The sequence below is a fragment of the Lepidochelys kempii genome, chromosome 3 (genome assembly GCF_965140285.1).
Source record: "Lepidochelys kempii isolate rLepKem1 chromosome 3, rLepKem1.hap1, whole genome shotgun sequence".
In the NCBI taxonomy this organism is placed as follows: domain Eukaryota; kingdom Metazoa; phylum Chordata; order Testudines; family Cheloniidae; genus Lepidochelys; species Lepidochelys kempii.
Window position 1 is genome coordinate 130968784 of NC_136382.1, and position 16028 is coordinate 130984811.

Below are 16028 nucleotides of genomic sequence, written 5' to 3' on the forward strand. Positions count from 1 at the left end.
TAATATAATTCTTGTTATGAGAATCATCCCTTTTGTGGTTCATTTAGAACTATAACTTCATTTTCTACTTGCAGTGACTAATTTTTAGTTGCTGTTCCAACTTGTATTTTATAAATAGATTGTGTTGCTTTTTGTTCTGTCGATCTTTTTTTTTTTTTTTTTTAAATTCAGTGTCAGTAAGTGCAAAGAGCAGAGAATTATCTGGTTATACCATTTTTGTTTCCGTTTTATAATACGGACACACAAGTAAGATGTTTCCTACAATAGTAAAGTGGAGGAGCAACAGCTTAACAATTGAATCAAGAAGGCTCGTATAGAGTTTTTTGCATTTCCACTGTTAAATGTTTTTTAAATCATTGCTATTTGCAGTAGATAAGCAAAGGATTAATTTTGCTTCTTGCACATGTGGTAGAAGTCTTTTGCCTTCTTCAATATTTCAAACTGGTTGTCAAGTTTCCTTCCCCACTCTGAACTCTAGGGTACAGATGTGGGGACCTGCATGAAAACCTCCTAAGCTTATTTTTACCAACTTAGGTTAAAACTTCCCCAAGGTACAAACTATTTTCCTTTTTCCCTTGGACTTTATTGCTGCCACCACCAAGCGTATAACAGATATATAACTGGGAAAGAGCCCGCTTGGAAACGTCTTTCCCCCTAAAATCCTCCCAAACCCTACACCCCCTTTCCTGGGAAAGGCTTGATGAAAATCCTCACCAATTCGGATAGGTGAACACAGACCCAAACCCTTGGATCTTAAGAACAATGAAAAAGCAATCAGGTTCTTAAAAGAAGAATTTTAATAGAAAAAGTAAAAGAATCACCTCTGTAAAATCAGGATGGTAAATACCTTACAGGGTAATTAGATTCAAAACATAGAGAATCCCTCTAGGCAAAACCTTAAGTTACAAAAAGACACAAAAACAGGAATCTACATTCCATTCAGCACAGCTTATTTTCTCAGCCATTTAAAGAAACAGAATCTAACGCATATCTAGCTAGATTACTTACTAAATTCTAAGACTCCATTCCTGTTCTGTACCCGGCAAAAGCATCACAGAGACAGACAGAGAGAGACTTTGTTTCTCCCTCCCTCCAGCTTTTGAAAGTATCTTGTCTCCTCATTGGTCATTTTGGTCAGATGCCAGCGAGGTTATCCTAGCTTCTTAACCCTTTACACGTGAAAGGGTTTTTCCTCTGGCCAGGAGGGATTTTAAAGGTGTTTACCCTTCCCTTTATATTTATGACACTGGTGAAGAAGATTTTTTATTTCAGAGTTTCTTGTATCTGTAGTCATTAAACTCTGTAATGCCTGAGATTCTATTTTGATTTCTTCAATTAAGCAATGTATTATTTTTTTCTTCCCTTTGCTCTCCCCCACTTCCCCACCCCATTTACATACTCTTTCTGGGTGTATCCCATTTTTGGATTTCTATTCATGTTAGACTTTCTATAGTGCCTTTCACTGTAACATGTTAACTACTGCTTTTTCATGTGTTTGTGTCCCATCCCTTATTTTTACCATTCTTTCTACTTTTGTCTCCTTAATCTTTCTCATCTATCCCTTTCCAGTCTTCACCCCACTCTTTGCTGGCCAGCATACCAGCCACCTTTCCTCTATCTGAAGGCTGGACGTAGACCCATCCAGTGGTTCTCCCTAGGACCTAAATGTGCTGGCTCAAGGAATGAGGGACCAAATAGTCTCAAACTGACATACACTGTTTTTCCCACTCACTTTCCCACTTCTTTCTCCTTATGGTTTTTTTTCCTTCTCTCCCTCATCTCCTCCTGGTTTTCTTCCCATATAGCTTTTCTGTGCTACTACTCTTGCACACAAATTTTGGTCAGCTCCATAGGCAGAAATAGTAGTGAAACTAACTGTATAATAAAGTTCATGTCAGCTATTGCACTTCTTGTCATCACTTCTGGACCAAACATGATGTATGGAACATATCAACAGTCCTACTTTATGGGACTGCCCTGTAGAGGAATTTTTAAAAGGTGGGGTTGGCATTAGGAAACATGGCATTTGCATGATCTTGTACATTTATACCCTGCTTAAGTATAACAGTTCAAGTAGACTATCCAGAGATAATTCAAATATTTGTTTTTGCAGATTCACCACTTTTGCATTTCCATGAGTCAGACTGTGAACTAAGAGGGTCTTCATCCTGTGAATCTCTGCTTTCTCTCAATACTGAAAAAATTCTGGTACGGTGTATACTATTTTATTATGTACAATAAGAATGCCAATTGGTTGTAGATGTGAGAGAAATGGGTTTGTGTATTTATTTGCTAGATGTTGGAATTATTAATAATATTAGAAATTATTAATATTATGGGAGACCATAAGACACTCATTTTACCAAAACCTCCTTTTTTGAAGTCCAAAGGCCAAATGGTATTTTATAGCATTGCTCTAAACGTGCCTAACAGCTTAAAAATAAGCAGTCAGTTTAACCAGTACAATAACAAATTTCAGAGTAGTAGCCGTGTTAGTCTGTATTCGCAAAAGAAAAGGAGTACTTGTGGCACCTTAGAGACTAACCAATTTATTTGAGCATAAGCTTTCGTGAGCTACAGTTCACTTCATTGGTAGCTCACGGAAGCTTATGCTCAAATAAATTGGTTAGTCTCTGAGGGTATGTCTACACTACGAAATTAGGTCGAATTTATAGAAGTCGGTTTTTTTGAAATCGGTTTTATATATTCGAGTGTGTGTGTCCCCACAGAAAATGCTCTAAGTGCATTAAGTGCATTAACTCGGTGGAGCGCTTCCACAGTACCGAGGCAAGCGTCGACTTCTGGAGCGTTGCACTGTGGGTAGCTATCCCACAGTTCCCGCAGTCTCCGCTGCCCATTGGAATTCTGGGTTGATATCCCAATGCCTGATGGGGCTAAAACATTGTCGCGGGTGGTTCTGCTTACATATCGTCAGGACCCCGTTCCCACCCTCCCTCCCCCCGTGAAAGCAAGGGCAGACAATCATTTCGCGCCTTTTTTGTCTGCTGCCAGCCAAAGATGTAAAGGATAGATGGAGTGGGTCAGAACAAGAAATAGACCAGATTTGTTTTGTACTCATTTTCCTCCTCCCCTGTCTAGATCACACTGCAGTCAGTCACAGAGAAGGCGCAGCGAGGTTAATCTAGCCATGTATCAATCAGAGGCCAGGCTAACCTCCTTGTTCCAATAACAACGATAACTTTGGTGCACCATTTCTTATTGGAACCCTCCGTGCAGTCCTGCCTGAAATACTCCTTGATGTACAGGCACACCCTTTGTTGATTTTAGCTCCCTGAAGCCAACCCTGTAAGCCGTGTCGTCAGTCGCCCCTCCCTCCGTCAGAGCAACGGCAGACAATCGTTCCGCGCCTTCTTTCTGTGCGGACGCCATACCAAGGCAAGCATGGAGGCCGCTGAGCTCATTTTGGCAATTAGGAGCACATCAACCACCACACGCATTATCCAGCAGTATATGCAGCACCAGAACATGGCAACGCGATACCGGGCGAGGAGGCGACGTCAGCGCGGTCCCTTGAGTGATCAGGACATGGACACAGATTTCTCTGAAAGCATGGGCCCTGCCAATGCATGCATCATGGTGCTAATGGGGCAGGTTCATGCTGTGGAACGCCGATTCTGGGCTCGGGAAACAAGCACAGACTGGTGGGACCGCATAGTGTTGCAGGTCTGGGACGATTCCCAGTGGCTGCGAAACTTTCGCATGCGTAAGGGCACTTTCATGGAACTTTGTGACTTGCTTTCCCCTGCCCTGAAGCGCATGAATACCAGGATGAGAGCAGCCCTCACAGTTGAGAAGCGAGGGCGATAGCCCTGTGGAAGCTTGCAACGCCAGACAGCTACCGGTCAGTTGGGAATCAATTTGGAGTGGGCAAATCTACTGTGGGGGCTGCTGTGATGCAAGTAGCTCACGCAATCAAAGATCTGCTGATATCAAGGGTAGTGACCCTGGGAAATGTGCAGGTCATAGTGGATGGCTTTGCTGCAATGGGATTCCCTAACTGTGGTGGGGCTATAGACGGAACCCATATCCCTATCTTGGCACCAGAGCGCCAAGCCGGCGAGTACATAAACCGCAAGGGGTACTTTTCGATAGTGCTGCAAGCTCTGGTGGATCACAAGGGACGTTTCACCAACATCAACGTGGGATGGCCGGGAAAGGTGCATGACGCTCGCATCTTCAGGAACTCTGGTCTGTTTCAAAAGCTGCAGGAAGGGACTTTCTTCCCAGACCAGAAAATAACTGTTGGGGATGTTGAAATGCCTATATGTATCCTTGGGGACCCAGCCTACCCCTTAATGCCATGGCTTATGAAGCCGTACACAGGCAGCCTGGACAGTGGTCAGGAGCTGTTCAACTACAGGCTGAGCAAGTGCAGAATGGTGGTAGAATGTGCATTTGGATGTTTAAAGGCGCGCTGGCGCAGTTTACTGACTCGCTTAGACCTCAGCGAAACCAATATTCCCACTGTTATTACTGCTTGCTGTGTGCTCCACAATATCTGTGAGAGTAAGGGGGAGACGTTTATGGCGGGGTGGGAGATTGAGGCAAATCGCCTGGCTGCTGGTTACGCGCAGCCAGATGCCAGGGTGGTTAGAAGAGCTCAGGAGGGCGCGGTACACATCAGAGAAGCTTTGAAAACCAGTTTCATGACTGGCCAGGCTACAGAGTGAAAGTTCTGTTTGTTTCTCCTTGATGAAACCCCCCGCCCCTTGGTTCACTCTACTTCCCTGTAAGCTAACCACCCTCCCCTCCTCCCTTTAATCACCGCTTGCAGAGGCAATAAAGTCATTGCTGCTTCACAGTCATGGATTCGTTATTCATTCATCACACAAATAGGGAGATGACTACCAAGGTATCCCAGGAGGGGTGGTGGAGGAGGGAAGGAAAATGCCACACAGCACTTTAAGCACAGCACTTTAAAAGTTTACAACTTTAAAATTTATTGAATGACAGCCTTCTTTTTTTTGGGCAATCCTCTGTTGTGGAGTGGCTGGTTGGCCGGAGGCCCCCCCACCGCGTTCTTGGGCGTCTGGGTGTGGAGGCTATGGAACTTGGGGAGGAGGGCGGTTGGTTACAGAGGGGCAGCAGTGGCAGTCTGTGCTCCAGCTGCCTTTGCTGCAGCTCAACCATACACTGGAGCATTCTGGTTTGGTCCTGCAGCAGCCTCAGCATTGAATCCTGCCTCCTCTCATCACGCTGCCGCCACATTTGAGCTTCAGCCCTGTCTTCAGCCCGCCACTTACTCTCTTCAGCCCTCCACCTCTCCTCCCGGTCATTTTGTGCTTTCCTGCACTCTGACATTATTTGCCTCCACGCATTCGTCTGTGCTCTGTCAGTGTGGGAGGACAGCATGAGCTCGGAGAACATTTCATCGCGAGTGCGTTTTTTTTTCTTTCTAAGCTTCACTAGCCTCTGGGAAGGAGAAGATCCTGTGATCATTGAAACACATGCAGCTGGTGGAGAAAAAAAAAGGGACAGCGGTATTTAAAAAGACACATTTTATAAAACAGTCACTACACTCTTTCAGGGTAAACCTTGCTGTTAACATTACATACATAGCACATGTGCTTTCGTTACAAGGTCGCATTTTGCCTCTTCCCACCGCGTAACTACCCCCTCAACCTTCCCCCCTCCCTGTGGCTAACAGCGGGGAACATTTCTGTTCAGCCACAGGCAAACAGCCCAGCAGGAATGGGCTATACTGAGTGTCCCTGAAGAAAAGCACCCTATTTCAACCAGGTGACCATGAATTATATCTCACTCTCCTGAGGATAACACAGAGAGAGAAAGAACGGATTTTGGTTGAATGCCAGCAAACATACACTGCAATGCTTTGTTCTACAGTGATTCCCGAGTATGTGTTACTGGCCTGGAGTGATAAAGTGTCCTACCATGAAGGACGAAATAAGGCTGCCCTCCCCAGAAACCTTTTGCAAAGGCTTTAGGACTACATCTAGGAGAACCGCAAATGCCAGGGCAAAGTAATCCTTTCACATGCTTGCTTTTAAACCATGTATAGCATTTTAAAAGGTACACTCACCAGAGGTCCCTTCTCCGCCTGCTGGGTCCAGGAGGCAGCCTTGGGTGGGTTCGGGGGGTACGGGCTCCAGGTCTAGGGTGAGAAACAGTTCCTGGCTGTCGGGAAAACCGGTTTCTCCGCTTGCTTGCTGTGAGCTATCTACAACCTCCTCCTCCTCCTCATCTTCTTCGTCCCCAAAACCTGCTTCCGTATTGCCTCCATCTCCATTGAAGGAGTCAAACAACACGGCTGGGGTAGTGGTGGCTGAACCCCCTAAAATGGCATGCAGCTCATCATAGAAGCGGCATGTTTGGGGCTCTGACCCAGAGCGGCTGTTCGCCTCTCTGGTTTTCTGGTAGGCTTGCCTCAGCTCCTTCAGTTTCACGCGGCACTGCTTCGGGTCCCTGTTATGGCCTCTGTCCTTCATGCCCTGGGAGATTTTCACAAAGGTTTTGGCATTTCGAAAACTGGAACGGAGTTCTGATAGCACGGATTCCTCTCCCCAAACAGCGATCAGATCCCGTACCTCCCGTTCGGTCCATGCTGGAGCTCTTTTGCAATTCTGGGACTCCATCATGGTCACCTGTGCTGATGAGCTCTGCATGGTCACCTGCAGCTTGCCACGCTGGCCAAACAGGAAATGAGATTCAAAAGTTCGCGGTTCTTTTCCTGTCTACCTGGCCAGTGCATCTGAGTTGAGAGTGCTGTCCAGAGCGGTCAGAATGGAGCACTCTGGGATAGCTCCCGGAGGCCAATACCATCGAATTGTGTCCACAGTACCCCAAATTCGAGCTGGGAACGTCGATTTAAGCGCTAATCCACTTGTCAGGGGTGGAGTAAGGAAATCGATTTTAAGAGCCCTTTAAGTCGAAATAAAGGGCTTCACTGTGTGGACGGGTGCAGGTTTAAATCGATTTAACGTTGCTAAATTCGACCTAAAGTCCTAGTGTAGACCAGGGCTAAGGTGCCACAAGTACTCCTTTTCTTTTACAATAACAAAGTATTCATAAGCATGTGATCAGTATACTTACTAAATAGGCTTGACCAAGGGAAAACCATCTCACTGTGGTGTGCTCCAACATGATCAGGTAGGGTCTGACAAAGAAACCTCAGATTCATAATGTGACATGTCATTCCATATTCTTTATGAAAATATGCTTATGATATGAATATGACATAACTGAGCTATACTCTATGCCAGATGGCTCGTGAGATATCATTAGAAAGGTTATGATATACAAATTAGATAATCACATTCAGTAAACCTGTATCATTTCTGTATCTGAAGTTAGGAATATTGACTATGTATCTGTATGTTGCGGATGATACTAAACTGGGAGGAGTGGTAGATACGCTGGAGGGGAGGGATAGGATACAGAAAGACCTAGACAAATTGGAGGATTGGGCCAAAAGAAATCTGATGAGGTTCAATAAGGATAAGTGCAGGGTCCTGCACTTAGGACGGAGGAACCCAATGCACAGCTACAGACTAGGGACCGAATGGCTAGGCAGCAGTTCTGCGGAAAAGGACCTAGGGGTGACAGTGGACGAGAAGCTGGATATGAGTCAGCAGTGTGCCCTTGTTGCCAAGAAGGCCAATGGCATTTTGGGATGTATAAGTAGGGGCATAGCGAGCAGATCGAGGGACGTGATCGTTCCCCTCTATTCGACATTGGTGAGGCCTCATCTGGAGTACTGTGTCCAGTTTTGGGCCCCACACTTCAAGAAGGATGTGGATAAATTGGAGAGAGTCCAGCGAAGGGCAACAAAAATGATTAGGGGACTGGAACACATGAGTTATGAGGAGAGGCTGAGGGAGCTGGGATTGTTTAGCCTGCAGAAGAGAAGAATGAGGGGGGATTTGATAGCTGCTTTCAACTACCTGAAAGGGGGTTCCAAAGAGGATGGCTCTAGACTGTTCTCAATGGTAGCAGATGACAGAACGAGGAGTAATGGTCTCAAGTTGCAGTGGGGGAGGTTTAGATTGGATATTAGGAAAAACTTTTTCACTAAGAGGGTGGTGAAACACTGGAATGCGTTACCTAGGGAGGTGGTAGAATCTCCTTCCTTAGAGGTTTTTAAGGTCAGGCTTGACAAAGCCCTGGCTGGGATGATTTAACTGGGAATTGGTCCTGCTTCGAGCAGGGGGTTGGACTAGATGACCTTCTGGGGTCCCTTCCAACCCTGATATTCTATGATTCCATGATCTGTATTTCAACTATGCTACTTTGGATGATGCCCACTGCTAACACTTCAGGTACAACAATGGAAAAGCCAGACAGGGCGGATGGCCCATTAGCGAGGACAATGAGCTGTGAAAAGCTTGGCCTTCCTGTGGACACTCCATAGTGCTACTGTACTATAGGGTCAGGTGGTCTTGTCACCTGGTACTAAACATTACCTGGGACTTCTTGTAACTTTCCAGTGTAAGGGAAGGGGGGTCAAGTTTAGGAAACAAAGGATTCTCGCCTATTTAAGGGTGGGGAGGAAGGCAAACAGGACTCCTCCTCTCCCTGGCCTGTCTGCCCAAGAAGAAAGACTGCAAAAGGGAAGTCAAGGGGGGGTGTCCAGACTGAGACAGAGGTCCAGTCTGAAAAGGAATATAACTGGAACTCTGAACCACAGAAACTTTGCAAGCTGCCTGCAACAATAGCTAGGGTGAGAAATACTATCTGTAACCAATTTCTTTAGTGAAACTAGCTTAATTTGCGTGTTTGATTCCATTTGCTCAGTAATCTGCTTTGTTCTGTTTGTTTTCCCCTTTTACCACTTAAAATCTGCCTTTTATAGTTAATAAAATGTAATTTGTTTATTATTAAACCTAGTTTCTGTAATTTCTAACTGGGGCGGGGTGGGGAAGAAGTGTGCACACTTATCTTCACATTGAGGGAAGGGGCGAATTTCATAATAGACCTTTGGTCTGCACTCCAAGGAAGGTGGACATCTGAGTGCTGGAGCAAGTACCTTAAGCTGAGTCTTCCCAGGGCTGATCTTCAGGTAGGTGTAGCCTTGCCTGTGTGTGTTAGAGGAGGTTTTAAGAGCCTGGCTCAGCAAGACAGGTTTAAGGAGACCTATACTGGCAGAACAGGTAGACTCAGTGGTATCTTAGCATATCAGGTGGTTTCCCAAGGGTTCCAACCCATCACACACAACTCTTTTTATACCCTTTAACAAACAAATGATGTCATTGCCAATTATTGACTTCATCTAAAAAACAATTTGAGACAATTCACCCTTCATTCCAGTCTTAATCCAAATAAGATTTTATTCCCAAGGCCTTTCCTCTCCTCCTCCTTGCTGACCAACAGATTTTCCATTGCAGCTGGGTCCACATAGGCTTTACTTTTAAGATAACACTGGTATGTGGGGTGGGAAGGTTTATGTTGGTTCCTTTTAAGACAGATTCCTTTTGTCTTATTTAATACCATGAGAAGTCACACCTGTTGGTCAGAGTCCTCCTTTTTAGAAACTTCCCTGTATCATATTAGGTATTCTTTGAACGAGACATCCTCCCTACTTCATTCCTTCTGGCCTTATAACTCATTATTTTCAAGGCCTTCCTTCTACTTGCTAGTCAGGGCCTGTCTTTACAACACGTATATTTTCTTAACCAAACTTAAGCTAATTTAAAATTCTTTAATTTCATATTTATCCTACACTACAAATTAGTTCAGTTTGGCTTTGTCGAGGGAATTTGTACAAATTGTTTTCTTCTATGGCCACCTGCTCTTGGATCAATACATTACACAAGAAAAGTGCTCATGAAAGATTGACAACTTTGGATACTTAGGACTTCTACCCTTGGAACTAATGCCATCACCAGGCCCGTGCACTCTGCTTATTTGCACTCTGTTAGTATGTCTCAACTCCTTTCAAGAAATGCTGCCTCTGGAAGTGATAGATTAGTGCTCATTCTTCATAGTGAATCTTCTACTTCTGAGACTGCCAAAGGAGCCAGGACTCTATCAGTAACTAATTTAAGTTACTACAGAATGGCCACTATGAACTGGTGTTGTAAAAGGAAGAAGTTTTGTATCCCATTACCTGTCTCCGATTCAGTTCAGTCACTGTACATCACATTTTGTTACATCACAAGTGTCATCATCTACTATAGATGTATACACTAATAAAGGCAGATTATCATTGCATAGAGAATTCTGAAGGGACAGTTTCAAGATAAAAAAAAATCATAGTGTTTTATAACAATAATGCTGGCTACCCAACTTATTTTATTAAAGATCAGAGTAGTTTAGAGGATATATGATCTCAGTGCTGTATAATGGCCACGACTTTGTATAATCTTATTTCTGTAGTATGTCAGTGAGAAAGAGAGTCGTGGTGTGTGTGTTCGCAGGGGAAACTGTTTTAAAAAATAATTGGTCATAGCCTGTGTAAACATGCACTGTGAGAAAACTATCCCAGTTGGAGGCAATCACTTTTGGGGTAATTTAAAACCAAAAAAACCCTAACTCTCCTATGTAGTGCAAATCAGCCATTGCAGTTCTCAGACTTAATTCTTTGTTCTGTCACCACAGCAGTTATTTATTTGGCCATGTCTACCAAATCTCCTGATTGACCTAGTTGTGACATTATTGACATAAACTCTGACCGTATAGATCATTGTTGCAACCAGGGTCCTATGGTTGCGCCATTTCTTGTACAGAGGAGGCTAAGTGGGGTGTCTATGGAAAGGTTGTAGTTTGCTTTTATGATTATACTGTCTGTATGTGTGTATCATTTTTGTATTTGAAGTTATGAATATTGGCTATGTATTTGTTTGATTCTAAGTAGTCTCAGTGAAGCATTTGGTCAACTTCTTGAGAAAGGACTATTCTCAGGAAGTGCCCAATCAAGAAATACTTAACTGACAATAGACTTTGGGAGACGCCAATCCACATCTGAGCTTTCCTGGGAACGTTCAAACTAACATGTAAACAATGGTGTCGGCCTGCAAAACGCTGAATCATTCAGACATGTGGCTTGTCCAGGTGGCTACAGACTCCATCTTGTTGCTGTGATTCTGAACAGGAGAACAAAGGGGTTTCTGCCCATAAGAGAGAAAATATAAAAGACCCTGGAAACCCCTCCATTTTATCTTCAGCTGGCTCAAAAGATAGCCTCTCCACCCCAAAGAGATGCCTGAAAGAAACTGGAACAAAGGACAGTAACTACAGGGGTGTGAGTGATTGCTGGACCCAGACTAGGAAGGAGTCTATCTGTGAAAGAAGCTTATTGGAACATCTCTGAGGGTGAGATTTACCTGCATTTAGTTTCCTACTGTATTAAGCTTAGACTTGCGTGTTTTTGTTTTATTTTGCTTGGTAATTTACTTTGTTCTGACTGTTATTACTTGGAACCACTTAAATCCTACCTTTTATACTTCAATCACTTTTTGCTTATTATTGAACCCAAGGTTAGTGACTAATATCTGGGGGAGCAAACAGCTGTGCATATCTCTCTATCTATAGAGGGCAAACAATTTATGAGTTTACCCTGTATAAGCTTTATACAGAGTAAAATGGATTTATTTAGGGTTTGGATCCCATTGGGAACTGGGTGTCTGGGTGGTAGAGACAGGAGCACTTCTTAAGCTGTTTTCAGTTAAGTCTGCAATTTATGGGGGACGTGGTTCAGACCTAGATCTGTGTTTGTAGCAGGCTAGGCTCAACAAGACAGGTTACTGAAGTCCCAAGCTGCCAGGGAAAATGGGCTCAGAGGTAGTCTCAGCACATCAGGTGGCAGTCCCGAGGGCATTTCTGTGACCCAACTCATCACACTAGTAATCCCAGGGTGTTCACTCCATACTAATGAAATATACTTACACGTCTATACGTTTCCCTGTAGTTCAAGACCATAAACTTTCTGAAATCTAGAACAAAAAATATTAAAGAAATCAGTGCTGTTCTAACAGTTTCACTTTCCAGGGAACTGGATGGATATTGGATAAAGCACCTTATTTTCCCATATCCCAAGCAAATAAAAACAAGCTAATGATGGAACTAGTCAATAATATTTGAGATTATTAATTTGAGAGACCACCAAGTACTAATTTAACCATAAATTCCTTTAAGTCCAAAGGCCAAATGCTATTTTATACAATTGCTCTCAACATGTCTTACAGCCTAAAAATAAGCAATTATACCTAATATTGTAACATACTAATCACATGCTTATGAATACTTTATGTACAAACAGGCTATACCTAGGGAAAACCAAACTTAAGATAATGCTAATTCTTTAATTTCATACTTATTCTACAACCAATCTCTCTAATCCTGGACCCTGTTAATTTAAACTGCCCAGGAAAATTAAAACGGAAACACCATTCTATTATCACAGCTGGGAATTTTTTTCTGACTTCACTGATACAAACTCTGTATCCCAGCTCGTTGGTGTCATCACCAGCTCCTGTGATTTGCCCCTATTATCAACAGTCGTGCAAGGTCCTTTTGATTGAAATTTATTTTCCACTTGAAATCTTGAGCAGAATGCTAGTTCCAACAACATTTCATGTCAGATGTATGTTTGGTTCCTAGACATATGGTGAAAGGTGCATTATAAAGATGTGCAGTAGGGAGGAAGCAGGTCATGATTATTCATATCTTAATTTTAATAACAGATTTTATAAGATTAATCTACAGATGTGAACTACAAGATCTTGTATGATGGATTTTCTATGAACAAAACCTTTTAGTTCATTCACTAATACCTTTTAATTACCTTTGACACTTAGCCCTGCAAAGTATTCTTTTGTAAATGTACCTTAAACATAGTAGTGAAATCCAAAAATGATTACCAGGAGTTTGGATTTCTAACTGTATCAGGGTGTTTAGTATAGCTCTAATTTCCTAGTTGAGACAACAACTGAAATATTATTACACTTTATCCTGTTGTTCATTCCAATCTTGTATAACAAAGAAACCATGCCCCTCCCATCATATTTGAGGCATCAGATTCCAGAAACTGAAACAATAATACGGAGACTATATGAGAATTATGGCCTTTTTAATAAGAAATGCCAGTGTCAGTGAATAGGGAAATTATAATTAGGATTTATTGCATAGTAATAAAGAAACTGATATTCCTGTTGATAAAATCCCAATTAAATATCAGTCACTATTGATTTGCTTTCTCCCGAAGATTTTTTTTTTTTTTAATCAAAGATAACAGGTATGTATTGGCATTTGAATAATGCTAACAGTTTCCGTAAAAGGTTTTTCTTCCAGCCAGTAGTATAGCTTTAGCATGTATTGGGCAGTGGCTTTCTTGTGCAGTTTAGGCAATGTTTGTTCTAGGGTGTGATCATTCCATTAGTAAGGCTAAGATTTAGTCACAGGTATTTTTAGTAAAAGTCATGGACAATTTACAGGCAGTAAACAAACATTCATGGCCCGTGACCTATCCATGACTTTTACTATATAAATATCCCTTATTAAAACTTAGTAGGTGCTGGAGCCCTGGGCACTGCTGCTCTGGGAGCCCCAGGACACTGCCGCTGTGGGGCCTCAGCTACCCCTGCTCCAATGTCCTGGGGACCACTGCTCAGATGCTCCCCAGGGCCGCCCCGGGACAGCTGCTCCGGTGCTTCCCCCAGGCTAGCCATGCGAGCAGCGACTGGTGCAGCTTGCCCCGAGAGTGCCCCCGGGACAGCTGCTCAGACCCTCCTCAGGGTTAGCTGCCTGAGCAGCGGCTGATGCAGCTGGCCCTGGGACAGCCCCCGGGACTGCTGCTCAGACCCTCCTCAGGGCCAGCCACCCAAGCAGTGGCTGAGGCAGCTGGCCCTGGGACAGCCCCCAGAACTGCTGCTCGGACCCTCCTCAAGGCTGCCCCTGGGACCGCTGCTCAGGTGCTCCCTAGGGCCAGCTGCCCTGAGCTGTCTGAGCAGTGGTCGGTGCTGTTGGCGGTACCACTGCTCGGGGGCTCCCTGGGGCTGCCCCCAGGACCGCTGCTCGGGCACTCCCTGGGACCAGCTGTCCCGGGACCGCCTGAGCAGCACCCGGTGCTGCTGGGCCCAGGGCTGCTCCAGCAGCACCTGGTGTGGCTTGCCCCGAGATCAGCCGCACTGGCCATTGCAGCTGCGAAAGTCACAGAGGTTGCGGAATGTCATAGAATCTGTGACTTCCACGACCTGCATGACAGAATTGCAGCCTTATCCATTAGTGCCCATTACTGAGATGTACTATAGAGTGAAACTTTTTAATGTAACAATTTTGTGCTTGTCTTGAAGGGGACAATGGCCTGTGATGGGATGTTAGGTGGGGTGGGATCTGAGTTATCCAGGAAAGAATTTTCTGTACTGTCTGGCTGGTGAATCTTGCCCATATGCTCAGGGTTTAGCTGATCGCCATATTTAGGGTCGGGAAGGAATTTTCCTCCATGGCAGATTGGAAGAGGCCCTGGAGGTTTTTCGCCTTCCTCTGTAGCATGGGACATGGGTCACTTGCTGGAGGATTCTCTGCTCCTTGAAGTCTCTAAACCACTATTTGAGGACTTCAATAGCTCAGACATAGGTGAGGTTTTTCGCAGGAGTGGGTGGGTGAGATTCTGTGGCCTGCGTTGTGCAGGAGGTCAGACTAGATGATCAAAATGGTCCCTTCTGACCTTAGTATCTATGAATCTGTAAGAACAAGGCTGAAACCTTTTGGTGGGGAGGAGAAAAACAGGAATGAAGTTGAAGACATGGGTGAGGGAGGGACATCTAAAGCAAAAGAAGAAAACTGAAGTGAGAGAGGAATAAGGAAAACCAGACCTGTCTTTCGCTTGCTTCTTGACATAACTCACTTTTGGAAAGTCTTTCTCAAATGAGCTGTGTCATAAATATAAAGGGAACCTTTAAATCCCTCCTGGCCAGAGGAAAAACCCTTTCACCTGTAAAGGGTTAAGAAGCTAAGATAACCTCGCTGGCACCTGACCAAAATGACAAATGAGGAGACAAGATACTTTCAAAGCTGGAGGGCGGGGGGAAACACAGGGTTCTCTCTGTCTGTGTGTTGCTTTTGCCGGGACCAGAGCAGGAATGCAGGTCAGAACTTCTGTAAAAAGTCAATAAGCAATCTAGTTAGATATGCATTAGATTCTGTTTTGTTTAAATGGCTGATAAAATAAGTTGTGCTGAATGGAATGTATACTCCTGTTTTTGTATCTTTTTGTAACTTATGGTTTTGCCTAGAGGGATTCTCTATGTTTTGAATCTGATTACCCTGTAAGGTATTTACCATCCTGATTTTACAGAGGCGATTCTTTTACTTTTTCTTCAATTAAAATTCTTCTTTTAAGAACCTGATTGCTTTTCATTGTTCTTAAGATTCAAGGGTTTGGGTCTGTGTTCACCTATGTAAATTGGTGAGGATTTTTATCAAGCCTTCCCCAGGAAAGGGGGTGTAGTGCTTGGGGGAATTTTGGAGGGGAAGATGTTTCCAAGTGGGCACTTCCCCTGTTGTTATTGTTAGACACTTTGGTGGTGTCAGCGTTTAACCTAAGCTGGTAAGAATAAGCTTAGGGGGTCTTTCATGCAGGTCCCCACATCTGTACCCTAGAGTTCAGAGTGGGGAAGGAACCTTGACAAGCTGTTATATTTAAATTCTTGAATGCATGCAGTCTGTGATACTTCCCTTAGAATAATTTAGATGAGCAGTAATCTAAATATGGGTAGCATTGACTTCAGTAGCAAAAATCTTTCACCCAACTTTGGTTAAATTCATCAGATTTTTTTTTTAATTGTAAGTTTTAAAATTTATTAATGTAAATGTGATTACAAATAAGTAAAACATTAATCTTGTGGTAATGTCCAAAGGCCCCAGTCAGGATCAGACTCCATTGTGCTAGGTGCTGTACAAGCATGCAGGACAGACCAAAAGAGTCGAACTGATCAAGAGCTTCAGGATTGTGTTCCCACTGTACAGTGGGATTTGCTTTTGGTACTAAAAATGTTGCCCACGTTTATTTGATTCTTTTAGAATTAATATGCCTTAAATTTCTCTCAGCCAAA

At 43.7% G+C, this 16028-nt stretch overlaps 2 protein-coding genes across 10 annotated transcripts in view; one reads left to right on the top strand and one right to left on the bottom strand.

Annotated features, from left to right (window-relative positions):
- Positions 1-16028, top strand: part of TTC13 (tetratricopeptide repeat domain 13) — a 98114-nt gene that overhangs the window by 5718 nt on the left and 76368 nt on the right. For all 9 annotated transcript variants that reach the window (XR_012158142.2, XM_073338030.2, XM_073338027.2 and 6 more), the window contains exon 2: positions 2114-2208. Coding sequence is in view for 8 of the 9 variants with exons in the window: in XM_073338030.2 (XP_073194131.2) it covers positions 2114-2208 (95 nt within the window). In the remaining variant the exon portion in view is untranslated. The remainder of the gene's footprint in view (positions 1-2113; positions 2209-16028) is intronic.
- On the bottom strand, positions 2427-6722 carry LOC140908211 (uncharacterized). Its single transcript, XM_073335166.2, has 3 exons — positions 6062-6722; positions 5036-5474; positions 2427-2433 (listed from the first exon to the last, which is right to left on the bottom strand). Exons 1-3 carry the CDS (start codon positions 6642-6644, stop codon positions 2427-2429), a joined length of 1029 nt encoding a protein of 342 aa, XP_073191267.2. The 5' UTR covers positions 6645-6722.